The 27,568-nt window shown below is 36.7% G+C and overlaps 2 protein-coding genes and 1 long non-coding RNA gene across 3 annotated transcripts in view; all 3 read right to left on the bottom strand.

Moving 5' to 3' along the window:
- The window catches only part of LOC135085270 (zinc finger protein 271-like), a 32,056-nt gene extending 26,378 nt beyond the window's left edge, over positions 1 to 5,678 (bottom strand). Inside the window, exons 1-5 of the mRNA XM_063980016.1 lie at positions 5,513 to 5,678; positions 4,711 to 4,845; positions 2,754 to 3,031; positions 1,412 to 1,488; positions 405 to 1,004 (exon numbers count right to left, since the gene is read on the bottom strand). Coding sequence (XP_063836086.1) covers positions 405 to 1,004; positions 1,412 to 1,488; positions 2,754 to 3,031; positions 4,711 to 4,845; positions 5,513 to 5,617 — 1,195 coding nt within the window. The 5' untranslated portion in view covers positions 5,618 to 5,678. The remainder of the gene's footprint in view (positions 1 to 404; positions 1,005 to 1,411; positions 1,489 to 2,753; positions 3,032 to 4,710; positions 4,846 to 5,512) is intronic.
- LOC135085331 (uncharacterized) overlaps positions 1 to 8,346 on the bottom strand; it is a 34,724-nt gene extending 26,378 nt beyond the window's left edge. The window contains exon 1 of the long non-coding RNA XR_010260077.1: positions 7,024 to 8,346. This is a non-coding gene — a long non-coding RNA (uncharacterized LOC135085331). The remainder of the gene's footprint in view (positions 1 to 7,023) is intronic.
- Positions 8,347 to 9,418: 1,072 nt separating this feature from the next.
- LOC135085278 (zinc finger protein 271-like) lies at positions 9,419 to 24,341 on the bottom strand. The gene is made up of 7 exons (XM_063980040.1): positions 24,132 to 24,341; positions 23,321 to 23,455; positions 16,434 to 16,708; positions 15,809 to 15,885; positions 15,003 to 15,401; positions 11,043 to 11,933; positions 9,419 to 10,958 (listed from the first exon to the last, which is right to left on the bottom strand). Exons 1-7 carry the CDS (start codon positions 24,234 to 24,236, stop codon positions 10,009 to 10,011), a joined length of 2,832 nt encoding a protein of 943 aa, XP_063836110.1. The 5' UTR covers positions 24,237 to 24,341; the 3' UTR covers positions 9,419 to 10,008.
- Positions 24,342 to 27,568: the final 3,227 nt, after the last annotated feature.

The raw sequence follows: 27,568 nt of genomic DNA, 5'->3' as shown, positions 1-27,568 counted from the left end.
TGGTGCCAATATTGGTGGGAAGTGGGGATGCATACGTTTGAAAGTGCTTGTCGCGGGAGGTGCGATTTATTTGATGTCGAGTGTAATAGTAGGCTTTTAACAACACCTCCCAGCACCCCACCACTGCTTCAGAACAATAAGTGGCCCAGTGCTGAGAAGAAGCAGCACAAGAAACTCAGTCAAGCAAGCAATTACTTCATCTAAAATCACTTCAAAACATAAAGTCTTAATGTTTTCTTCTAAGGAATTTTTATTAGGTAAGAAATTTTCTAATACTTGAGTTGAACGACTATTATTCTTAAACTAACTGATCTATCTGAACCGTTATAGTTTTCCTTGAAACTGGATTTTCTTGGGTAAGGGCCCTTAGGTATTTGGTTTTAATTAACAAAAAACTTATATACCTTCATCATTTTCAATCTTCGTTGGACTAGTGTCGGACGCTATGATAGTTTGCGGAGACTTCAGCACTTCTCTGCTATGAGTTGGCGCCGTCACCACTTGTATGCTGTCAGTTGGCGCCGTTAGTGCTTCATTCCTGTCAGTTGGCGCCGCGTGTGATTCTTTGTGGTCAGTTGGCACCGTCAGCGCTTGTATGCTGTAAGTTGGTACAGTGGCTGTTTGTGTGGTGCCTGTTTGTGCCGTTAGTGTTTCTTTGCTGTCAGTTGGCGCCGTCACCACTTGTATGCTGTCAGTTGGCGCCGTTAGTGATTTTTTTGGCGCCGCTAGTGATTCTTTGTGGTCAGTGGGCGCCGTCACCGCTTGTATGCTGTAATTTGGTGCAGTGGCTGTTTGTATGGTGCCTGTTTGTGCCGTTAGTGATTCTTTGCTGCCAGTTGGCGCCGTCACTGCTTGTACGCTGCCAGTTGATGCCGTTAGTGCTTGTATGCTGCCAGTTGGCGCCGGTAGTGCTTCTTTGTGGTCAGTTGGCGCCTTTATTACTTCTTTGCTGTCAGTTGGCGCCGTGATAGGTTGCATAGTGACTTCCACAGTTGGTGGAGCGCCTATAACCATTAAAACATTATTAAACTAGCTGCCCCTAGAATTAATGTAGGATTCGATCACTCGCACTCACACTGCGGCCGTTCGTCGCACAGTCGCGACAGCAATATAATTACGTGCGAGTCATTAGGATGGGTAGCATGAGGTCTTTGGACGAAATTCTATCTGCTCGGCGACCGGACTTTAGCCTTTAATCCACGATCGTAACTGACCTTTGGTAACCAGATACGAACATGGATTTTTTTGTTGCTTGATATGCAGTTACGAGAATGGCATTTACTTGTCGTTTTTGTAATTATGTTGCATAACCAGCTACGGAAATGGTTTGTTTTCTCTGTTCGTATCTGGTTACCAAAGGTCAGTTACGAACGTGGATTAAAGGGACTTTAGGACAGATTGGATTTCTTACCAAATAAATAATTCAGACAGTCCAGATAGGGTTCTTCGGAGGTGCCATGCCATTTGTAGTGCTTCCTAGCTTCAGCTCTGAAAATAGAATAGAATTACTTTATTCAGCATATAACATTTAGGTGCATACATATTTAACTCAACATGCTGAAAAGGCGCCCTCAGCAAATATTTGTTTTCATTATGAGATAATATATTCTTCAGTCTATTTTAGGAATGCCCTGCGTGCCCAAACAACTGCACGCAAGAAGATTTAATTAATGCTACTGACAACGTCACTCTTGTAGCAGAGTTTTGGGCTGATACTGAATAGGTTTGTTGTCGACACGACAAGAAGAATAATTTTAGGACTAGAAGCTTAAAAATTGATTTCTCTATTATAGCGTTTTACTCATTTAATTATTAATTTATTTATAGTCTTAGATTAATAAAGCTTTATTAATGTAAGTTATAGTTAAGTTTTTTATTAATGTAAGTTGTAATTTGTAGTTACTTAATAATGTGAGCCAAATAAATGTTTTTTATTGTTTCATTCTTCTCTGTATACTAGAGATGAAACGGATATCCGGTAACTATCCGGTAGGCCGGATATCCGGCCTAAATTTACTATCCGGCCGGTTACCGGATAGTAACTCACTATCCGGCCGGATACCGAATATTAAAAAAGTACGACATTTTCCTATTAATAAAATGAAATACATTAATCTTTGAAGTAAATATCAATGAAATGGCTTATAATAATGACGGCTTTTATTTAAGGTCCAAAAAGTTACAAAAAGCCTTTCAAAAACCTAATTTCTTTTTCTGGGCTAATCACTCTAATGACGAATACATACCTAAATAGTAAACATCTGTTAATGTCGAAATATTGCCATGTAAAAAAGGCTACCATTTTTTCACTGATGGTCTGGTGACATGATGCATGCAGTTCAGTCAGATTACGCAGCAAGTAAACTAATTTAATTTTCGCTATTCAGTCACACACTCGCTATAGCAACCGAAATCACCCGAATTGATCTGCCCCCTAGACTAGTGGCAAAATGTGACATTCTATTCGGAGGACTAATTCAATTTTCGAAAAGTGTTACTAGTCTAGTCTACTAATAGACCCACTGATCGCGTTCGAAGCACCTGTGCGGCGCTAAACTTGTCGGCGGATATCCGGCTATCCGGCCTAGCAGCTGGCCGGATATCCGGTATCCGGCCAAACAACTATCCGTTTCATCTCTACTGTATACTATCAAATCAAAAATTTTATTTGCTTAAAACATGGTGGTAGGTACAATGGAACAATATAAATTTTTAGATATGCATATAAAGGTACATATTAGTAGGATACTTACTTGGTCAGCAAGCAATGACCACAGATAGTACAAGCGTACTGTTTTGAACTATGTTCTGTATTATTTATACCGTCAAAACCTAAAGAATCAACTTTTTCGTTAACCACTTCCACCTCATGATATATAGGCTTATCTTCTTCAATTTCTCTCTTGACTTCAGCCACTTCTATACTGACTCCGTCTGAATCGCTTATTGCGTTTACATTTATAACGCGTGACTTAGTTAATGGTGTGAGTAAGAAAGCCTTGTCTATCGCTGCAATATGCTGCTCGGTTAACTGAAAAGATAGTAACATTTAAAACTTAATAATATTATGTACCTATTTTAAAAAAACATTCACATATTTTACAGGGTGGACTTTTGTAATGCCACCTGGAGGGAAAGTAAGTCTTAATATTGTGGATAGATTTTTTTTCTCAAAGAAAATATTCCTTTATTTCTGAAAAGAAATAGAACTGCATTCAAAGATTTTCAAAAATTTGCTAGCCACGCCTGGGAATTACACCAACTAAAATCTGTTAAGAAATTACATCTGTGGTGATCCCGCTCGAAGGACCAGGAAAATGTGGTGGACTGCAGAGGACTGTATGCGTTTATGTGTGTTCGAGAGCGCTGACCGGACGATGATGACTGCCGTTGAGAGCTTGCCCTTATTATGTTAGGCGTAGTAGGTGCCGTGTGGGGACGGCCGTAAAGAATACAATTCTCCACCGCCAACAGGAGGCCTGTCGTAAGAGGCGACAAAATCCTGTAGCACGAGATGGGCAGCAGCGTCTGCGTGCGAAACTTACAAAAAACTGCGCTCGCCAACCCGCCTGCCAAGCGTGGCGAGTATCGGCAAATCCCCTTAATGCAAAAGCATTGGGGGAGGCCTATGTTCAGCAGTGGACGTCCTATGGCTGAAATGATGATGATGATGAGTAGGTGCTACTTGCAGGAATAAAACCACTATTTCACTTGCTGAGAGTTCTCGCGTTTTTTATTCGCTTCCTTTTCTCAGTTCTTGCTTCTTCAGATCACTTGTTGCTTGTAGCACTTGTTCTCTGAACTGAACATGCCAGCTGGAGCGGTCCATTCTGTATTTATGGGGAGCGGCTATCTCCATCCCGCTTTCACACGCTATTTCTATCCCTGTCTTCGGGAAATCCACAGTTTTTGCTAATTTTCTCCAACTGGCAGGTAGTTTTACAGATGAGTAATTAAATTATCTACATTATACAAAAAGTTTCATCTCAAAATTCCCAAAATTGAGGAAGTTATTGACAAAAAACCTCAAACGGCTCTCTTTACGGTATTGCCTCGCGCAACGGACCATCCGTGCAAGACAAGGACAAAACATATTGCTATCTCATGCTATAGAATGTTCGAAGTTCGAACTCGAAGCAAGAGGTCTGATATTTCCGTCTCGTTTCTTCTCTATTTTTTCCTGAACATTCCAGATTTTCCAGAAAAGTGTGAAAAAGAAGCTATTTTGTGGAAGTGAGAGATCAGACAATGCAACAAAAGGGGCCTACCGAGTGAGAAGGCGAGAGAGCCTGATGGTTTTCGCTACGGTATTGCCTTTTTGGCGAAAATTTCATGTTCATTTTCTTAATTACAAAACAGATTAATTAGCTAATTTGAACTATTCGACATGATGCTGCTAACATAAATCTTGATTCTTCTTGACGTCGCTAACAACATCCTATATTTTTATTACATCGGTCGTTAGGGTTAATACTTAAGTATAAGGATAAAATCTCTCTAACAAACTTGATAAATCAAATGAAAGGATCTTAAATTATTTTAATTATGTACAGAAAATTTTATGGTATGGTAGTGAAGTGAAAAAATTTCGAAAATCTTTGAATCTAGTTGTTTTATATAACTGGCGTCACATTTAGTTTTTTTTCATTGTGGAAGTTTCTTCACCCAGATGAACAAAGTGGAATAATCCATTAAACTATTAAAATATACCTGTATACCACTGCTACATAGTCGTTGAAGAACTCTGTCAGTTTTAACGGCACTTTCAATGAATTTGTGACACTTGCTCAATAAATGGTAGCAGACGTAACACACCACGTGCGGCCTTCCGTCTTTTGTTTTAAGCTGAAAATTAATCAAAATCAAAAATATTTATTCAGTTTAGACCACAAGTGGCACTTATGAACGTCAAAATATTATTATAGAAAATAATAAAAAAAGAAAAGAGCCCTTATCACTTTACATGACGTCTCCTTATATTTTGGGCCCTACCAGTACTTCGAGACAAACATATGGCAAGTGCTGAGAATGTTTTAATTATTGCAGTTTATTTAGTGTAATTACAAACATATAGGGCTAAAAGTGCTACAGACAAAATCATAGTAGGTATGTGTAGGTAATAGATAAGGCAAATAAGAATTTCCATTTTGTAAATAACTAATTTAATATACAATGTCCTGTCATAGTATTGTTTGCTAAATCATGTGAAGAGAAGTGTTTGTATCAGAAATAAATAATAAACAAATATCCTTGGACAATTTTTACACTGCATTTATGTAGTCCCAAACTAAGCAAAGCTTGTACTATGGGTAGATACCTACCAGAAAAAGTATATAAACTTACATAAACTATTTTTTTTAATACAAACACATTACATAGAAAACACCAAACATTTTTAGTAAATAAATAATACTTACAGGAAATGTTTATTACAATTTAATTATGAATAGGGACCAGAAAAACAAAGGAAACTTAAATAATCATACAACTAAAAGAAGAAAAGCTAACTTACAGGTATTTTTGTGATTTTTTGATAAAGCACTTCCAGTGGCGTGTTGTACGTTGTACACATACGAGTATCACGTGCCAGGCATATTCTACATAGGAGATCAGTCATTCTGTATGGCTTTTGGAGAAATATCACAAATCAGTCTTATTTTCATACAAATATTAGCAATCGCAAGTGATCGCAAGCAACCAATTTGTTTCCTTTTTTTTTTGTTGTGACTACTTTTTTTTACTATAATTTTCGTACAGACTTGGACTAAACCTTTTTGGCCAATTTTTTTTTACAGTTGTCACCGTAGCGTGGTGCTGTAAGGCCCGGTTTCCACCAAGGCCTAAGACCAAGGATGAGATCAAGGCGTAGCGGAGCAAAATGGAGGGAAGCAGAGCAAAGAGCAGGCCTTAGATCAACAATATAAATATAAATACCAACTAGATATCAGATCAGCGCAAAAAAACCGTCTCGCTCGGGAAATAAGAGCGCACTTGAAAAGTGAGTTCTTTTATTTTTATTGTAATTAACTATGTTCTTTTTTCTTTTTTTCCGGCATCAATTAAAAATAATATAATTTAGTCTTTACAATTCCCATGTACACCCCGCTTACTGTGAGTTGGTTTTAGTTAAATAAGCAGTTACTTCTCGAGTGCGCTCTCATTTCCCGAAACAAAAAATATGTATTCATCGTATTCGATCATTAAGTACCTACGCATTAAGCATTAAGAACATATTATTAAGTGTCGGGTAGTCAAATTTTTCTATAGAATTTGACAGCGGCGGCGGCGCGGCGCTTGGCGGAGCTGCGATGAGTGATGAGCGGACAGGAGAAATGGAAATAAAGAAATGATTGGTTATTGAAAACACTCCTCCGTCCGCTCCGTTCTGCTCCGCTTTGGTGGAAACAAAGTGCACTTTTTAATCGCAAACCGGTTGAAAAATGGTCGAATGGCCTTTTTTTGTAGTTTTGACGGATTCTATCAAAAAGTGCAACTTGTCTAGGGAGGCTGGCCTAACGCCAGTATGAAAACTAGTCGAACATGCGGCAAGCAAGCAAGCGTGCCACTGTGGTGCCTAAGTTTAAATTACTTTGCTCTATGCTGTGGTGTGGCTGTTGTGGCTCGCTGCAGCGCTTCTTCACGCTTCTAAGGCCTGGTTTCCATCAAAGCGGAGAGATATCTGCTCGATATATTTCTGTTTATAAATGATACAAGTTGTTTAGTTCAGTAAAGTTTATTCAGGCGATAAGTTACTTAAATGTTATTTTTATCATGCAGACAGGGACAAAATTTAAACACAATAACAATTAAAAATCAAAATTATTTTTCTCCTTAAATATTAATAGACAAAAAAATATAGTGGTAGAATGAATTACAAAAAAAATTGAAAATATATACATTTTAGGTCAATCATAAAAGAATAGGTATTGTTGTGTTGGTAATCAAGACTTCATTAGTAATAAATAGTTCGTGTTTAATACAAACAAAACATTTTTTCAGTGTATTTTTTGTTTAGTAAAATACCTATTAATAACTATAATATTGTCTCAAATTGTAAGTAATTTCAAAATCATGTTCATGAATGAACTACCATCATTAGAATAACATACTTAAGTCAATCTATCTATACAGGGTGGAAACGATAAGTGATGTCACTCGATTATTTCTAAACTATACAAGACTAGCTGACCCGGCGAACTTCGTACCGCCTTAGCGTAGAGATTTTCTTTATATTTTTTTCCGTAAAAACCTTGTACAGAGTATTAGAAAACTACAAAAAAAAATCAGCCAAATCGGTCAACCCGTTTTCATGTTATGTCGTGACAACGGAAAACGGGTTTCATTTTTATATATATAGATATCGAAAAACTGGTTACTGATCCTGAAAGTGCTTCACAAGCTCTTTCAAACGGTACCAATAATAGGTTACAGAATAAACTGGAACTATCCCAAAATTCAATGTTTCCAGCTTCCATACTAAATGTATGCCGACGACACAAATTAAAAGTGTAATTTATTTTTTTCTTAAATAATAAACTTAAAAAGGCGGTTAAATAAACTCGTAACTTGTATCTTATTTAAAATTATTTGTGAAAAGCATTAGTTTTAGGCTTTACTTGCTATAAAATTATCAAGAGATGAGTGCCATGACTGTGATAGTACTAAATGTATGGAAGACGGAAACATTTAATTTTAGAATAGATCCAGTTTATTCTGTAACTTGATATTGATACCGTTGGATAGAGCTCGTGAAGCACTTTTAGGATCAGTTACCAGTTTTACGATATCTTGTGTAGTTTTTAAAATTATGTAACTTTACCAAATGTATGGAAGCTGGAAACATTAAATTTTCAGATAGTTCCAGTTTATTCTGAAACCTATTATTAGCACCGTTTGAAAGAGCTCGTGAAGCACTTTCAAGATCAGTAACCAGTTTTTCGATATCTTGTATAGTTTAGAAATAATCGGGTGAGATCACTTATCGTTTCCACCCTGTATACTAAAAGAAAGTCGTGTTAGTTACTCCACATAACTCAAGAACGGCTGAACCGATTTAGCTGAAAATTGTCAGGGAGGTAGTTTAGAGCCAGGAGAAGGACATAGGATACTTTTTATCCCGTTCAAAATAAAAAAAAGTCTGCTTATTTATTGCCATTAAGACGGAACAAAGTTCGCCGGGTCAGCTAGTATTAAATAAATAATTGAGAAAGTACAGTTTAAAAAGGCAACTTTACAACTCTGTTAAAAATAAATAAATAATACTCAGTTACTATTCTCAAAGTATTGTGTAAAATAGTAATAACGGAACCTAAGAAAAATATGACGTACCTACTTACTTTCTATACAGGGTGACTGGAACTGAACCCGCCATAGCTAATACGCGTATAGAGGAGGTCATTTGCTAATTATTGAACCTTACTTTCTATGACTAAAGTTTTATAGTTTAGGAGATATGTCAATTTTTATACTTTTTTCAGATTTTTCCGAAATTTGACCTAAAAGCTGCTTTTTTTTTCTCGCATGATTTTAACCGATTTTTTTTATTTGATACTAATATCGAATAAACCTTTAGTCAAATAAAATAAATTTCAGATCTAGATTATGATTCAATAACTAGTTTCGAGCCGTCAAAGTTCAACAAAAGTACAAACCACGATAAAAAATTCAAGTTTGAATACGATTTAAAAAAAACCTAATAGTGATAATGGATTGCCAATGATCTTAAAAATATCTCTACCTTCTCTTCTTTCCAATGATATATCACACGTAGTAATTAGATATTGAAATTTATTAAAAATTCAAAGTTTATGGACGAAAATGTAGTAATAATACGAAAATTACCCATACAAAGTTTCTTCAAACATCTCATTTTTTCTGTTATACTTACTCCTTTTCATAACTATTTTTGTTTGTTTTTTGAAAAATGATCACATTATGAAGAAAAGAGTTTAAAATTCAAAATCAACTTTGTATGGATAATTTTTGTATTATTACTCCATTTTCTTCCATAAACTTTGAATTTTTGACAAATTTCAATATCTAATTACAACGTGTGATATATCATTGGAAAGAAGAGAAGCTAGAGATATTTTTATGATCATTGGCAATCCATTATCACCATTAATTTTTGTTTCAATCGAATTCGAAGTACAATTTTTTATCGTGGTTTTTACTTTTGTTAGATTTTGGCGGCTCGTAACTAGTTATTGAATCATAATCTAGATCTGAAATTTATTTTATTTGACTAAAAGTTTATTCGATATTAGTATCAAATAAAAAAGTCGGTTAAAATCATGCGAGAAAAAAAAATAAGCAGCTTTTAGGTCAAATTTCGGAAAAATCTAAAAAATTGTATAAAAATTGACATATCTCCTAAACTATAAAACTTTAGTTATAGAAAGTAAGTTTCTATAATTAGCAAATGACCTCCTCTATACGCGTATTATCTATGGCGGGTTCAGTTCCAGTCACCCTGTATAACATTGCCTTAAGTGGTCCTATGTTCGGTTCTCGTTGTTGGTAACTTAGGCCTTATTTCTGTGTGCCTCCCTTTACAGGGTGGAAACGATAAGTGATCTCACTCGATTATTTCTAAACTACACAAGATATCCAAAAACTGGTTACTGATCCTGAAAGTGCTTCCCGAGCTCTATCCAACGGTACCAATAATAGGTTACAAAATAAATGGATCTATCCGAAAATTCAATGTTTCCAGCTTCCATACATTTAGTAAAACCACATAATATTAAAAACTATACAAGATATCCAAAAACTGGGTAAGCACGTACGCGGTAAGCACTTTCAGGATCAGTAATCAATTTTTCGATATCTTGTATAGTTTAGAAATAATCGAGTGAGATCACTTATCGTTTCCACCCTGTATAGTATACCTACCTACTTACACCAAAGACTTTTAGCTACATCTTTTACTGCTTTTATACTACTAACTATACCTACAACCTACTGAAATAATTACTGAAGATTTTTTTTCTATAGTGACTGTTTACCTCAAATCGGTTTTTCACCTGTATGTGTCCTTTCGTGTTTAATTAAAGTTGATTTTTTAGTAGTCTTATAATGGCAATAGTTACATGAGAACGGTTTTTCACCTGTATGTGTCCGTATATGTCTAATTAAATTATCTTTTTTAGCAGTCTTGTAATGACAATAGTTACATGAGAACGGTTTTTCACCTGTATGTGTCCTTTCGTGTGTAATTAAAGTTGATTTTTGAGTGGTCTTATAATGGCAATAGTTACATGAGAACGGTTTTTCACCTGTATGTCTCCGTATATTATTATGTCTAATTAAATCTGATTTTACTGCAGTCTTGTAATGGCAATAGTTACATGAGAACGGTGTTTCACCTTTATGTGTCCGTATATGAGCAGTTAAGTTACATTTTGATGCGGTCTTGTAATGACAATAGGTACATGAGAACGGTTTTTCACCTGTGTGTATCCGTATATGTTTAATTAAATCTGATTTTACAGCAGCCTTGTAATGACAATAGTTACATGAGAACGGTTTTTCACCTGTATGTGTCCGTATATGTTTAATTAAATCTGATTTTACAGCAGCCTTGTAATGACAATAGTTACATGAGAACGGTTTTTCACCTGTATGTGTCCTTTCGTGTTTAATTAAAGTTGATTTTTGAGTGGTCTTATAATGACAATAGTTACATGAGAACGGTTTTTCACCTGTATGTGTCCGTATATGTTTAATTAAATCTGATTTTACAGCAGCCTTGTAATGACAATAGTTACATGAGAACGGTTTTTCACCTGTATGTGTCCTTTCGTGTTTAATTAAAGTTGATTTTTGAGTGGTCTTATAATGACAATAGTTACATGAGAACGGCTTTTTACCTGTATGTGTCCGTATATTATGTCTAATTAAATTAGATTGTACAGCAGTCTTGTAATTGCAATAGTTACATGAGAACGGTTTTTCACCTGTATGTGTCCGTATATGAGTATTTAAACTATCTTTTTTAGCAGTCTTGTAATGACAATAGGTACATGAGAACGGTTTTTCACCTGTATGTGTCCGTATATGTCTAATTAAATGAGATTGTACAGCAGTCTTGTAATCGCAATAGTTACATGAGAACGGTTTTTCACCTGTATGTGTCCTGGCGTGCTTTGTTGAAATGTGCCGTGCTAAATTCATTTTGTGCGTGTATATTTTTCCACAAGCATCGCACGACACAGTGTTTTTAGTTTGTTTTTTACTAGAATTATTGTGCGTGAGTAAGTGAACGCTCAAGTGAGTTTTAATCGAGAAACATTTTCCGCAGAGATCGCACTCGAATGGCTTTTCTCCGGAATGGATTCGGGAATGTCGACTTAGGTTACATTTGTCTGCGAATGTTTTCGAGCAATGTTCGCATGAGAATGGTTTCTCGCCCGTGTGCACACGCCTATGACGTGTCAACCGCGCATTACTTGTAAAGACTTTTTTACAAGTATCACATGGAAATGTTTTTTCTGTTGCTGTAATATTTTTCGTTTCATTTTCATCATTTTGTTCTATATCTTCCGTGTCCATATTCGTGTCTGAACTGTCTAATTTATCTGTATTTGGTGTATTATCTTTATAATTTGTGTCTAACGGGTCATCCGATTTAAATAATGGGTCTTTACAATATACCTCGTTTTCGGTTAAATTATTACTAACGGTTAATTTTGTTTCATTTTTTCTATTTGGTTTCATGTTTTTAGTGAGTTTACTCTTTTTTACAGTCACTTCACTGTTAGTGGCTTTTTCTTTTTTCTTTATTATATTCTTTGGTTTCACATTTTTTTTATAGACGTCTATTTTCATTGCTATCATTAATTCTCTTTCGTTTTTGTAAATTTTTGGCGATTCATCTTTTAGTTCTTCTTGTAAATTTGATTTTTCGTCCATATCTTCTTTCTTAGGCATCTCTGTAAAAAGAAATAAACGATGGTTCACAAAAGATTTCAAATAAGATAGATAAAATAAAATTGAAACAGTATAAGTAAAATTTTATAAAAAAAAATAAAACCGACTCCAAAAAACCTACACTAAAACGTAGAAAAATAATTACTAATTACCTACTTATTTATTAGGACGAATTATTAATATTTATGTAGGTATACCATGATTGATACTTCTGGAGTCGGTGCCAAGATTATGAAACATGTAAAGTTTGCCTGCACCGACTCCAAAAGTATCAATCATGGTATACCTACATAAATATTAATAATTCGTCCTAATAAATAAGTAGGTAATTAGTAATTATTTTTCTACGTTTTAGTGTAGGTTTTTTGGAGTCGGTTTTATTTTTTTTTATAAAATTTTACTTATTTCTTGCTTTTTAGTTAACTAATTACTACCCTGATGTTACAAGGTAGGCAGTACACTGAGACCAAAAAAAATTGGTTCATAATCGGCGGAGATATTGCGTATAAAAAAGTTCATCCCCAATTTTCCACCCTTGGGGGTGAAATATTTTCTTCAAATTCGCATGAAACCACCCTTTTGATTATACCTATTCAACAAAAAAATAATCGTTCAAATTGGTTTATAATCGGCGGAGATATTGCGTATAAAAAAGTTCATCCCCAATTTTCCACCCTTGGGGGTTGTTTTTTTTATTATTAAATTTAAATGGGACCACCCTTGAGGTATTACCTATACGCCGAAAAAAGATTTGTTCAAATCGGTTCATAATTGGCGGAGTTATCGCGTAACAAACATAGAAAAAAAAAAAAAAAAACATACGGGTCGAATTGAGAACCTCCTCCTTTTTTGAAGTCGGTTGAAAATAGGTAATAAAACAGCCAAGTGCGTGTAGCACTGTAGTATTCCGTAGTTGCCCCTCGATTACCTTACTACAATATAGTTGTTTCTTAAATTTTGTTTTGCGATACAAGGTTTTATCCGTTACATAAACACATAAAGCTCATTTATGAGTTTATGTAACGGACGCCGCACCTTCCGCGACGCGAACTTTAAAGATTTTCTTCTGACACAATCATAGTGCCCCAACAATATTGGTGTTATTTGAAAGCTCAATAAATATCCTTAAAGAAAAACACATTTAATTTCTAAATAAATGATTATCATATACCATAAATGTGACTTGAAAAAAGACCTCACTTTGTGCTCACCTCTGGGATCAATTAGACCAAATTTTATGGTTATAAAACCAAATAATGATCACACGTGCCCTCTTTAACAGATGGATAGCGATTTATCCCGACTTAACAGTTTTATAGCCATAAAAGTTGGCTAATGCGTAAAACTACCTATTTTTTGAAAAAGTGACTCTGGATCCTTCTAAAGACACATTTTTGGGGTAAAAACCATTCTTTTAATGAAGTGAAGATTAGAACTAGGCTTATAAATGGTGCCAATAATATTGGTGGGAAGTGGGGATGCATACGTTTGAAAGTGCTTGTCGCGGGAGGTGCGATTTATTTGATGTCGAGTGTAATAGTAGGCTTTTAAAAACACCTCCCAGCACCCCACCACTGCTTCAGAACAATAAGTGGCCCAGTGCTGAGAAGAAGCAGCACAAGAAACTCAGTCAAGCAAGCAATTACTTCATCTAAAATCACTACAAAACATAAAGTCTTAATGTTTTCTTCTAAGGAATTTTATTAGGTAAGAAATTTTCTAATACTTGAGTTGAACGACTATCGGCCGAATACTGAAACGCCATTTAAATATTTGACGGCTTCTCAAATAGTTAAGCAGCTCCTAAACTTACATTTCGCATACTCAAAACAATATCTAAGCAGTTCTCAATTTTTAAGCACCTCTCAAATTAAGTTGCACTCAAACGCCACTCAAATGAATTTTCGCATACTGAAACGCCATTCAACGCTAAGCATTACTCAAACAACTGTCAAATCGTCTTAAGCAGCTGTTAAATTTGAGAGTGCTTGCGCGGTATCTTAAATCCTATTCTTATACCTAAATCGACCTAAATAGTGGTAAATAATGTGTGTCATCGTTATCATTTCTTTCGAGCCTCGAGGAAATACCTAGATCTAATCGCAGGAACGCAATAAGGCTGAACGCTATTGAAAAATATTATTATAATGATGACATGCAATTCCGAGCGAGGTTCCGCGTCTCCTATGAAACGGTGTTGTTTTTGGATTCATAATTTGGAAGCTCTTTGAAACCCCTCACCAAACGCCATACAACCAGTGGACCAAATACTTATTATAACCCTACTGTTCTACGCAACGGGAAGTTATGAACGTGTACTAGGTGATATCTTCCACATCGAACAGCCAACTGTGCATCGTATAGTGCACAAAGTAACAACCAAAATAGCTGCAATTAAATCGCTTTACATAAACATGCTTATTTCTGAAGATTATGGGGACATCGCATAGTAGCATTTCCAAGAGTTGTTGATTTGTCAATTTGATGCTCTGTCAACAATGATAAAATGTCAATTGAGGTTACGTTTCGGTCCACGATCGCCACTTAATAGATTTCAACAATAAAAAGTATCACCTTTAAAATTATTATTTTAATTAAATAAAAATGCAAGCATTAATTTTTTTATAAGATAAAACGAGATTTATATATAATAGAAACTAAAAATAAACTGTTCTATGTTAAGTTGATTGAGTATATTATTTCCATAAAAGACAATACATAACCAAACGATGCTGCGTGTAATGGATAAAAAACGTAAAGTTATAATTTGTGTAAATGAAAACATACTTTTTTTGGTAAATGTTGCCATTATGTAAACATTTGAGAGCTGCTTAGCTGATCACGGCTTCAAATCCGTTGAGTAGCGTTTGAGAATACCATTTAAAATTGAAGGATACTTAAATTTAGGAGCCCGTCAGCTGAGTGACAGATTTGAGTAGTGTTTCAGTATTCGGCCGTATTACTCTTAAACTAACTGATCTATCTGAACCGTTATAGTTTTCCTTGAAACTGGAATTTCTTGGGTAAGGGCCCTTAGGTATTTGGTTTTAATTAACAAAAAACTTATATACCTTCATCATTTTCAATCTTCGTTGGACTAGTGTCGGACGCTATGATAGTTTGCGGAGACTTCAGCACTTCTCTGCTATGAGTTGGCGCCGTCACCACTTGTATGCTGTCAGTTGGCGCCGTTAGTGATTCATTCCTGTCAGTTGGCGCCGCGTGTGATTCTTTGTGGTCAGTTGGCACCGTCAACGCTTGTATGCTGTAAGTTGGTACAGTGGCTGTTTGTGTGGTGCCTGTTTGTGCCGTTAGTGTTTCTTTGCTGTCAGTTGGCGCCGTTAGTGCTTGTATGCTGCCAGTTGGCGCCGGTAGAGCTTCTTTGTGGTCAGTTGGCGCCTTTTTTACTTCTTTGCTGTCAGTTAGCGCCGTGATAGGTTGCATAGTGACTTCCACAGTTGGTGGAGCGCCTATAACCATTAAAACATTATTAAACTAGCTGCCCCTAGAATTAATGTAGGATTCGATCACTCGCACTCACACTGCGGCCGTTCGTCGCACAGTCGCGACAGCAATATAATTACGTGCGAGTGATAAGGATGGGTAGCATGAGGTCGTTGGACGAAATTCTATCTGCTCGGCGACCGGACTTTAGCCTTTAATCCACGTTCGTAACTGACCTTTGGTAACCAGATACGAACATGGATTTTTTTGTTGCTTGATATGCAGTTACGAGAATGGCATTTACTTGTCGTTTTTGTAATTATGTTGCATAACCAGCTACGGAAATGGTTTGTTTTCTCTGTTCGTATCTGGTTACCAAAGGTCAGTTACGAACGTGAATTAAAGGGACTTTAGGACAGATTGGATTTCTTACCAAATAAATAATTCAGACAGTCCAGATAGGGTTCTTCGGAGGTGCCATGCCATTTGTAGTGCTTCCTAGCTTCAGCTCTGAAAATAGAATAGAATTACTTTATTCAGCATATAACATTTAGGTGCATACATATTTAACTCAACATGCTGAAAAGGCGCCCTCAGCAAATATTTGTTTTCATTATGAGATAATATGAATATTATTCAATCTATTTTAGGAATGCCCTGCGTGCCCAAACAACTGCACGCAAGATTTGATTAATGCTACTGACAACGCCACTCTTGCAGCAGAGTTTTGGGCTGACACTGAATAGGTTTGTTGCCGACACGACAAGAAGAAGAATTTTAGGACTAGAAGCTTAAAAATTGATTTCTCTATTATAGCGTTTCACTCATTAATTATTAATTTATTTATAGTCTTAGATTAATAAAGATTTATTAATGTAAGTTATAGTTAAGTTTTGTTATTTGTAGTTACTTAATAATGTGAGCCAAATAAATGTATTTTATTGTTTGATTCTTCTCTGAATACTACCAAATCAAATAATTGTATTTGCTTAAAACATGGTGGTAGGTACAATGGAATAATATATATTTTTAGATATGCATATAAGTAGGATACTTACTTGGTGAGCAAGCAATGACCACAGATAGTACAAGCGTACTGTTTTGAATTATGTTCTGTATTATTTATACCGTCAAAACCTAAAGAATCAGCTTTTTCTTTAACTTCCACCTCATAATATATAGGCTTATCTTCTTCAATTTCTCTCTTGACTTCAGCCACTTCTATACTGACTCCGTCTGAATCGCTTATTGCGTTTACATTTATAACGCGTGACTTAGTTAATGGTGTGAGTAAGAAAGCCTTGTCTATCGCTGCAATATGCTGCTCGGTTAACTGAAAAGATAGTAACATTTTAAACTTAATAATATTATGTACCTATTAGAGGTGGGCGCCACGCCGGCGCGCCGCCGCCGCCGCGAATTTTTTCACGCCGCCGCCGCCGACGACCAGCTGTCGGCGCGCCGATACTGATACTGTACCAACTATTTGCAATTTATTCCTCTCCTATACTGTGCTAATTTGTGTTTCGAACGCAGATTTTTTTTATTGAGTTGAGCGGCTATTGTAGTTCAATAAAGTCCTAGTATCACTACGACCGGCACCGATCTATTGTGATCGGCGCTATCTTCCTTACAGTTCGTCTCTGAGTCCTGCATCCATTAGGAATTGCAGTATCTTTTGAGGGGCGATATGTTTTACATCTTGTGGGCTTAGGATGTGTTTGCCCAGGTGTAAGCTCCGCTTGCGCATCAAAGGTCCGCAGCCGTGAGAATATGTGGTGGCGTTTCATCTGCCTCTTGGCACATCCTGCGCGTTCTTGATTCGGACAGTCCCATAGTGGACAAGTGCTTGTTTAAGCTGCAGTGTCCAGTGAGGGCTCGAACTAAGATGCGCATTTTGATCCTACTCAGTCCTATAATCTGCTTAGAGCATTTTCGGTCATAGGCTTTTATGAGAGCTTTGGAATGAATTAATCCTGGCGTGTCTGACCATGCCTTAAAGGATTTGTTTTAATAGAAGTTCTCCAGGGTCATTCAAGCGAGACTTTTGGGAATGCCACAAAAGGGTTCTTGACCATATTGTGTTCCCCCTCCGCTCGTCGCTTAGTTCGTCGGCATTTTCATTGCCACCATTCCCGCGTGACCTGGAACCCATTTCAACGTTACTCTGTTACGTTCTCCTAGGGTATTCAGTCGACTCATGCAGTTTTCTACCAACTTTGAGGTGATTAAGTTGGAGTTTAAGGCCATCAGCGCGGCCTGACTATCTGAGTTAATGTAAATTATGTGGTTGGCATAATTTTTTTCGCAACTTAATGCCGTTGATATACTAATAAATTGATTGAATAACTCAATACTAACTATATTAACAGTTAATCAAGTACATTATTCAAGTTGCTGCTTGGTCTAGTAAATAATTGAACGCGAGAGGCGTCGGTCCCTCTTGCTGTCAAGAAAAAAATCCCCGCCTTCGTCTGGCAGACAACCCACACTATTGGACTATACTTTAAGCGAATCACACACACAGAGTTTGGCAAATATGTCTCGGAATGCAAATGGGAACCACAACCTCTGGAAGGCAACAAAGTACCTCCCTCAAAGTGTTCTCCGCTTATTAGGTCTGATAATACATGAGTGCGAACTGACAAGAAAAATCTCAGACCTTTGCTACATGACAAGCCGGTTTATTTAAACCCATTGACACGGATAATCCAAAGAATCCACAATTCAATCAAAAAAATAAGATCAAGCATTGAACTTGATCCGAGACTTGCAGCTATGATGCCTGCCTTTGATTCATCCGACCGATTTCGGTCATGGTGACCACTTCAACTTAGCTGTCTTAGCGGCGCTGGTGCGCCCGAAGATGACTTACCTAGCCGATCTTCGCGGCAAACTCCTCGCACATTGAGAGTTTTACATCATCGCGTTATGCGTCGAGTTCAGTTGTGCGCTGCTCCTTGAATTCGCGGACTCGCCTCTACACAACACAATCTCCCGCCATTCTAGGTGCTGTGCTGCCAAACCTTCCCATTGTGATTTGAGAGGGCCCATTTTGCATCTTTTCGTATGCTGCTTCTGGACATTTTTGTACTTCTATCTGAGGAGTTGACCGCCACGTTTCCGCTTACCCTCCTCAAATTCAAAGTAGAAGATTGATTCCTACTACGCTAATTGAGGACGAAAGACGCAGGAGGACAAAGTGACTGACGTAGCTTACAGAATCGCTAAAATCAAGTGGCAGTGGGCGGGGCACATATCTCGTAGAGCTGATGGCCGCTGGGGCAGTAAAGTTCTTAAGTGGCAACCACGAGCCGAAAGACGTAGCGTGGGCAGGCCTCCCACTAGGTGGACCGACGATTTGGGGAAGGTCGCAGGAAGTGCCTGGATGCGAGCGGCGCAGGACGTCTTTCGGCTGAAACGAAAGAACTAACGCTAAGAGAGATGGCTAAACTAAAGAAATAGCAAAAATGAACCCTTGTAAAGCACTTGCATTTGATCTGATCACCATGAAGTCCATGGTCTTGACAATGACCACACTGAGTGAGAACCTCGCAAGTCTCTTAACTTTGGAAATGATCCATAAGACTGGCAAGTCACCTAACGAATTCTCTTATCGCTCAATTAATCTGACATTTGTATTGTTAAAATTATGGAAAAGGATCATTCTTGCTCGTTTATTCCCTTGCCTAAGTATGACCCATGTAATATAGTATACCCGACCATAAATTTTGGCAGAAACCATACCAACCATAATCAGTACAATGTTTGGAAAATAAAGAATCCTGTACGTCTGCTTTTGCTGCGGCTTCAGCTGGGTTTATCATAAAGGACTACTCTATGAAATAAAAAGTACCTTCTAGCACACTTCTACTACCTGCTGATGGATTCTTATCTCAGTGACAGACAGTTTAAAATCAAACTCGGTGACAAAATCTTCCCTTTTTAGCTGCAGAGCTGGAGTACCCCAGGACTCTGTACTTGGTCCGATACTCTATAACATCTACTAGTAAAGTAGCCCAGACACCAGAAAGCTGCGGCCTTCCTCGAATGGAACTGTGATCTTAAAGTGACTAGACTGTTGCAAAGTCAGCTGATTGGCTAACCAAGTGGCGCATGTAATTATTAAGCCTCGAAGTCTCACCATATTATCATTTAAGACGTGAAACGTATCCTCCGGCCAATCTAGACCTCGACCCAATGCTGCAATCAACCTACATTAACATCCTGGACCGTAGGATAACAAAGAAAGACCATAAATATAAATAAAAAAAACAGAACTGAATATAATATTCCACCAACAGTCAGTTAATCTAACATTAACTATGTGCCTCCAAAGAGCTCAAAAATACATGTTAAGGGTACTTTTATCGGCACATTCGCACGCTCGCCTTTAGGAAATACACGAGAACCTGATCTCAGCCAAACCCGCTATCCAAATATCAAAGTATCTATGATCAAGAGAGCTAATTTAACTCAAACCCCAACGAACTGCAAATCACCTGATTAGTCTTGACGACAGATACTAAAAAAGCAGATTTAAAAAAAAATACCCAATGAACAAAGGTCAAACAAGGTCACGCCGCCGACGCCGCCGCCGCCGAGGTCAAAAAGTCGGCGCGCCGCCGCCGGCCAATTGTATTCGGCCCACCTCTAGTACCTATTTTAAAAAAACATTCACATATTTTACAGGGTGGACTTTTGTAATGCCACCTGGAGGGAAAGTAAGTCTTAATATTGTGGATAGAATTTTTTTCTCAAAGAAAATATTCCTTTATTTCTGAAAAGAAATAGAACTGCATTCAAAGATTTTCAAAAATTTGCTAGCCACGCCCGGGAATTAAACCAACTAAAATCTGTAAAGAAATTACATCTGTGGTGATCCGGCTCGAAGGACCAGGAAAATGTGGTGGACTGCAGTGGACTGTATGCGTTTATGTGTGTTCGAGAGCGCTGACCGGACGATGATGACTGCCGTTGAGAGCTTGCCCTTATTATGTTAGGCGTAGTAGGTGCTACTTGCAGGAATAAAACCACTATTTCACTTGCTGAGAGTTCTCGCGTTTTTTATTCGCTTCCTTTTCTCAGTTCTTGCTTCTTCAGATCACTTGTTGCTTGTAGCACTTGTTCTCTGAACTGAACATGCCAGCTGGAGCGGTCCATTCTGTATTTATGGGGAGCGGCTATCTCCATCCCGCTTTCACACGCTATTTCTATCCCTGTCTTCGGGAAATCCACAGTTTTTGTTAATTTTCTCCAACTGGCAGGTAGTTTTACAATGGTTTCTTATTTTCTACAGATGAGTAATTAAATTATCTACATTATACAAAAAGTTTCATCTCAAAATTCCCAAAATTGAGGAAGTTATTGACAAAAAACCTCAAACGGCTCTCTTTACGGTATTGTCTCGCGCAACGGACCATCCGTGCAAGACAAGGACAAAACATATTGCTATCTCATGCTATAGAATGTTCGAAGCAAGAGGTCTGATATTTCCGTCTCGTTTCTTCTCTATTTTTTTCTGAACATTCCAGATTTTCCATAAAAGTGTGATAAAAGAAGCTATTTTGTGGAAGTGAGAGATCAGACAATGCAAGAAAGAGGCCTACCGAGTGAGAAGGCGAGAGAGCCTGATGGTTTTCGCTACGGTATTTCCTTTTTGGCGAAAATTTCATGTTCATTTTCTTAATAATTACAAAACAGATTAATTAGCTAATTTGAACTATTCGACATGATGCTGCTAACATTAATCTTGATTCTTCTTGACGTCGCTAACAACATCCTATATTTTTATTACATCGATCGTTAGGGTTAAGTATAAGGATAAAATCTCTCTAACAAACTTGATAAATCAAATGAAAGGATCTTAAATTATTTTAATTACCTACCTATGTACAGAAAATTTTATGGTATGGTAGTGAAGTGAATTTTCGAAAACATTTCGAAAATCTTTGAATGCAGCTGTTTTATACAGGGTGTCCCAAAAACAATGGATAACCCTGTAACCATCAATAGGCCTCGCCATGGTCTCCCTAACGTCCAATTTTGACCCCAGTAAAAATATCACCGTTTTCAAGATTTTTAAGTTTTTGTGCATTTTTAGAAAATTGCCACCTGCGATTACTTTTTCTCATGCCATTTCTACAAATGAGGATACTTTTCAATCTAGTTTTTTTCCTTATCACAAGGGATAGTTGGGCTATCAAAAGAAAAGATTAAAGTTCAACAAATTAGTTTAAAAGTATGAAAATTTTAAGAAATTGCAGAGAAGAAGGAAAAATTAATTCATTGTCTTGCACTTTTGATCAGCCGTCGTGTAAAAAAAATGTAGGAAGACCATATCGTGCCCATTACCTTAAAAACTTTCTTGGTTAATTGAGATTCTAAAAAGGTATCACAAGCCTATGAATTCTGTATTATTTTTATCTTATGGCTACTTGAATAGCAACTAGTATGAAAACTGCAAAAATGAGTTTTTCTCGTACTAGTTAAACTAGGACTGCATAGTGGCATTAAATACAAATGGATATTTTTTAGCGTAGGAATTTTAATAAAGCAACATTTTATCATCATCATCATCATCATTTCAGCCATAGGACGTCCACTGCTGAACACAGGCCTGTACCCCAATGATTTTCATAATGACCGCTTAGTAGCGGCCTGCACCCAGCACCTTCCTGCTTACCTTTATGAGGTCGTCGGTCCACTTTATAAGTGGACGTCCTACGATGCGCTTTCCGGTACGTAGCCTCCACTTGAACCCTGTTGCCCCATTGGCCGTCCGTTCTGCGTTTTTGTGATTACTTAATTTTTGTTTTAAACCTTATAAATGTGCCTATAGACAGATACCCGTGATAATACACGGCTCGGAAACGTGGATTTTTTGGACAGCGTGCTATGGAAGGGGCTATGCTCGGGTTTCTTCACGAAACCGTATCAGAAATTAGGAGATCCGTAAACGAACTAAAGTCGCTGACATAGCTCGACGGATCAGCAAGCTGAAGTGGCAATGTGCAGGGCACAGTAGTTTGCAGAACTGAGGCAGCAGGGTTAAAGTGGAGGCTACGTACCGGAAAGCGCATCGTAGGTCGTCCACCTACAAAGTGGACCGACGACCTCATAAAGATAAGCAGGAAGGTGCTGGATGCAGGCCGGTACCAAGCGGTCATTATGAAATCATTGGGGTACAGGCCTATGTTCAGCAGTGGACGTCCTATGGCTGAAATGATGATGATGATGATGATAAAATGTTGCTTTATTAAAATTCCTGCGCTAAAAATTATCCATTTGTATTTAATGCCACTATGCAGTCCTAGTTTAACTATTACGAGAAAAACTCATTTTTGCAGTCTTCATACTAGTTGTATTCAAGTAGCCATAAGATAAAAATAATACAGAATACATAGGCTTGTGATACCTTTTTAGAATCTCAATTAACCAAGGAAGTTTTTAAGGTAATGGGCACGATGGTCTTCCTACATTTTTTTTACACGACGGCTGATCAAAAGTGCAAGACAATGAATTAATTTTTCCTTCTCTGCAATTTCTTAAAATTTTCATACTTTTAAACTAGTTTGTTGAACTTTAATCTTTTCTTTTGATAGCCCAACTATCCCTTGTGATAAGAAAAAAAACTAGATTGAAAAGTATCCTCATTTGTAGAAATGGCATGAGAAAAAGTAATCGCAGGTGGCAATTTTCTAAAAATGCACAAAAACTTAAAAATCTTGACAACGGTGATATTTTTACTGGGGTCAAAATTGGACGTTAGGGAGACCATGGCGAGGCCTATCGATGGTTACAGGGTTATCCATTGTTTTTGGGACACCCTGTATAACTGGCGTCACATTTAGTTTTTTTTCATTGTGGAAGTTTCTTCACCCAGATGAACAAAGTGGAATAATCCATTAAACGGACTATTCGTAAAACAATTATTAAAATATACCTGTATACCACTGCTACATAGTCGTTGAAGAACTCTGTCAGTTTTAACGGCACTTTCAATGAATTTGTGACACTTGCTCAATAAATGGTAGCAGACGTAACACACCACGTGCGGCCTTCCGTCTTTTGTTTTAAGCTGAAAATTAATCAAAATCAAAAATATTTATTCAGTTTAGACCACAAGTGGCACTTTTGAACGTCAAAATATTATTATAGAAAATAATAAAAAAAGAAAAGAGCCCTTATCACTTTACATGACGTCTCCTAATCTTTTGGGCCCTACCAGCACTTCGAGACAAACATATGGCAAGTGCTGAGAATGTTTTAATTATTGCAGTTTATTTACTGTAATTACAAACATATAGGGCTAAAAGTGCTACAGACAAAATCATAGTATGTGTAGGTAATAGATAAGGCAAATAAGAATTTCCATTTTGTAAATAACTAATTTAATATACAGTGTCCTGTCATAGTATTGTTTGCTAAATCATGTGAAGAGAAGTGTTTGTTCTCTTTGAATCAGAAATAAATAATAAACAAATATCCTTGGACAATTTTTACACTGCATTTATGTAGTCCCAAACTAAGCAAAGCTTGTACTATGGGTAGATACCTACCAGAAAAAGTATATAAACTTACATAAACTATTTTTTTTTAATACAAACACATTAATACATAGAAAATACCAAACATTTTTAGTAAATAAATAATACTTACAGGAAATGTTTATTACAATTTAATTATGAATAGGGACCAGAAAAACAAAGGAAACTTAAATAATCATACAACTAAAAGAAGAAAAGCTAACTTACAGGTATTTTTGTGATTTTTTGATAAAGCACTTCCAGTGGCGTGTTGTACCTTGTACACATACGAGTATCACGTGCCAGGCATATTCTACATAGGAGATCAGTCATTCTGTATGGCTTTTGGAGAAATATCACAAATCAGTCCATACTCTTTACTCTTCTAATCTGTGAATCAGTCTTATTTTCATACAACAAATAAAATAATAGCAATCGCAGGCAACCAATTTGTTTCTTTTTTTTTTTTTTTTTTTTTTTTCTAACAGGTTTAACGGCTTCGGATAGTATCCTTACGGCCAAATCTTTAGTGAGGCATTTCTAATAGTATTTATGATTTTCATCCATGAGTACATTCTGAGTATTTACAATGGATATGAGTTCAGGATTTCTGTTCTTCTGTGTCTATGTTGAAATGTCTTCATAAATTTATATGAGTATTTACAATGTACTGGTAAATATGTTGGTATGACTTCTCATTCGCTAGTATGGATGGCAAGAGGCGGGGAATATTTTCATCTTCTTGATAGATCTTCAGTAAGCCATCCACTAGCAAAAGCCTTTCCAAATTAAAGGCTGGGCAATGAAGAATAAGATGGTCTAAGTCTGCCGCGTCTGCCTGACAAAATTCGCATTTATCTGTAGAGACCATTTTAATCCGTTTAAGGTGGGTTGGAAATTTTGCATGTCCAAGTCGTAAGCGATTCATTGTAGTGATGAATCTTCTTGAGGTAGTACTTTGCGACTTGCAGTACCATGGTTTTCTTGGAAGTGTTTGTTGTATTTGTCCATACCATTTTCCTTTGGTTAATTTAGTGATATTCCACTCTTCGTGCCAATTATCGAACATACGGGTTTTCAAGATGGAGTCATAGTCTGAGATGGGTACAGGGGGCGCTGGATATCGTGAATCGCCGCTGTATGGACTTACTATCTTCATCAGTCTGTCTACTATTTCATTACCGGTAATCCCAGAATGCGAGGGGACCTACATAAACTCTATTTGCTTGCAATCATTGTTCAATAGTATTTCTCTTATTTTAGTTATGTAGATGTTGGTCTTGTAATGAATATGAGTGTTTTGAAGACAAGTGAGGACACTCAAGGAGTCGGTAACAATCAAGAAAGTATTTTCATCTCTTATTCCTCCAATATATTGCAATGCAGTATATATTGCATAGGCTTCCGCCGTGAAAATCGATGCGTTCTTATCAAGTGTGAAACATCTCCCATACTTATCTCTTGAATCATAATACGCTGCTTTAGTATTTTCCTCAGTTTTAGAACCGTCTGTGTATATCTTCCGATGCCGAACTTTTCGCTATTTACAAATTGGACAAACTCATAGTTGTTATTAACTTTCTTCAAGCAAACCGTTGGTATCTTAGTTTGAATTTCTAATGTACTTAGATCCCAATTTATCCTATGGTCTATGCATTTACAAATTTCTTTTAGCTCATTTAAATGCTCACATTGCAAAAGACAATTATTGCAATACAAATTAAAATACATTTTATTACTTAAAATCTTAAGATAAAACTTTTCTGTTAGATATCTAAGTCTAACTAAAATTGGTGGAATCCCGGACTCTATTTCTATGGAATTTATTGGAGTTGAACAAAAAGCTCCAGTTATAATTCTTAATCCCTTGTTTTGAATTACTTCTAATTTACGATACAAAAAATTACTTAGATATCTCCCATAAACAATAAGTCCATAGTCATAATGAGATCTAACTATTGCCTTAAAGACCATAATATTTAAAAATTTTGGGTCCATTCCCCACGTAACACTTGCTAAATGTCTCATGATATTTACAGTTTTTTGCATCTTATCTACAATTTTGAGCACATGAGAATGAAAAGTTAATTGAGAATCAAAAATAATACCTAAAAATCTCTTTTCTTCCACTATTTGAATATTTACAGAATTATATACAATATTTACATGGTCACGAGACTGAGAATCATTTTTCTTAGTGAATATTATGGTCGAGCTTTTAGTGGGATTTACATCTAATTTCAACTTAACATTATAATACAAATATAATTGACGTAGAGCTTCATTAATAGTCAATTCGGCAAGTGATAAATTTCTATTAGTAGTGTATATGGGCGGCGTACCTTTTTAATTATTATTATGAGCCTAAATAATTATGAAATATATAGAATAATATGTAATTTAATTATTTTTGTATAAAATTAATATATATTTTATCGGTTTTATTTGCCGATCACGTTTGCTGTAGATATCCGGTTCCGTTTAGTTTATAAAAGCTAATATATATTTTTAAATATAATTTAATCAATTTATAAATAGTTTAAAATATTTATTCAGTATTTTAAAAATATATTTTAATTATGAAATGAATTGTTAATAAAATAAGTCTATTGAGTGACTTGTTTTGTACAAAGTGTCGTGAGTAGTGGTGGGGTTGTTTGTCACTTACACACAGTATTTAAGTCATCTGTCGTTGTAGCGATGGCATTCGCATTTGAACCGTGTTATAAGGTGTTACTCTGCCCGATTGTGATCAAGTGTAATATTGTAATTATAAATAAAATTACAAGTGATTATTGAAACTTAAATGGTCTCATTTATCACCCGAAATGGAACCCAACGAACGTGATGGCGGAATACCGCCGACAGCAGCGGTGGGATCACAATCCCCTATACTTGGTGGAGCCTTCAGAGATGCAGAATCACGACACGAGCCTACATTTTCCATGGATCAAGTGATGAGTTTATTGACAAGTGTGACGAAACAAGCAGCGTCGAGTGCAGTTACTGCGGCGATCTCTGCCACTCCTATGCCCCGTGATCGCAGCCATTTTTACCTCCCACCGTTTGATCCAGACATCCGTTCACATGACATCAGAGATTGGTGTGCGAATGTTGACGAAACCATCACTGCTTTCAACATTTCACCGCAAGAGGCACGCATGAAAGCTATTCTCCAACTGAAAGGACGCGCTAAGACATGGGCTGATACCTGGTCCCTACAATCCACTACTTGGCAGCAAGTGAAAGAAGACTTGATTCGAACATTTGGAAAGGAATTCCGGTATGCTGATGATGTTTACAAATGGCGTAGCTACACATCAGATCAAGCTGCCAGTTACGCCGAGTACGCTACGACGGGATGGACACTCTTCAAGCGGGTTCGGCCTGAGGCTTCGGACGCTGAGGTGATCGACGCTTTGATAACAGGTATTTATCCTGAATATATTAGGTCTGAATTATTAAGAAATACACCTGATTCTTTGCCCAAGCTAGTTTCTGTTTTAAAAACTTATCGCAAGCGTAAATTTGATAGTTCAGAAAAGCCTAATAACAGTTATATTAAAAGATCGCGTGTATCTGAAATCCCTGGAAGGAATGACCAATCTCTTACTTGCTACAAATGTAACAAACAAGGTCATCGTTTTCGTGATTGCAAGGAATCC

Source organism: Ostrinia nubilalis, chromosome 28 (assembly GCF_963855985.1).
Source record: "Ostrinia nubilalis chromosome 28, ilOstNubi1.1, whole genome shotgun sequence".
In the NCBI taxonomy this organism is placed as follows: domain Eukaryota; kingdom Metazoa; phylum Arthropoda; class Insecta; order Lepidoptera; family Crambidae; genus Ostrinia; species Ostrinia nubilalis.
This window is presented reverse-complemented; position numbering and strand designations above follow the sequence as displayed.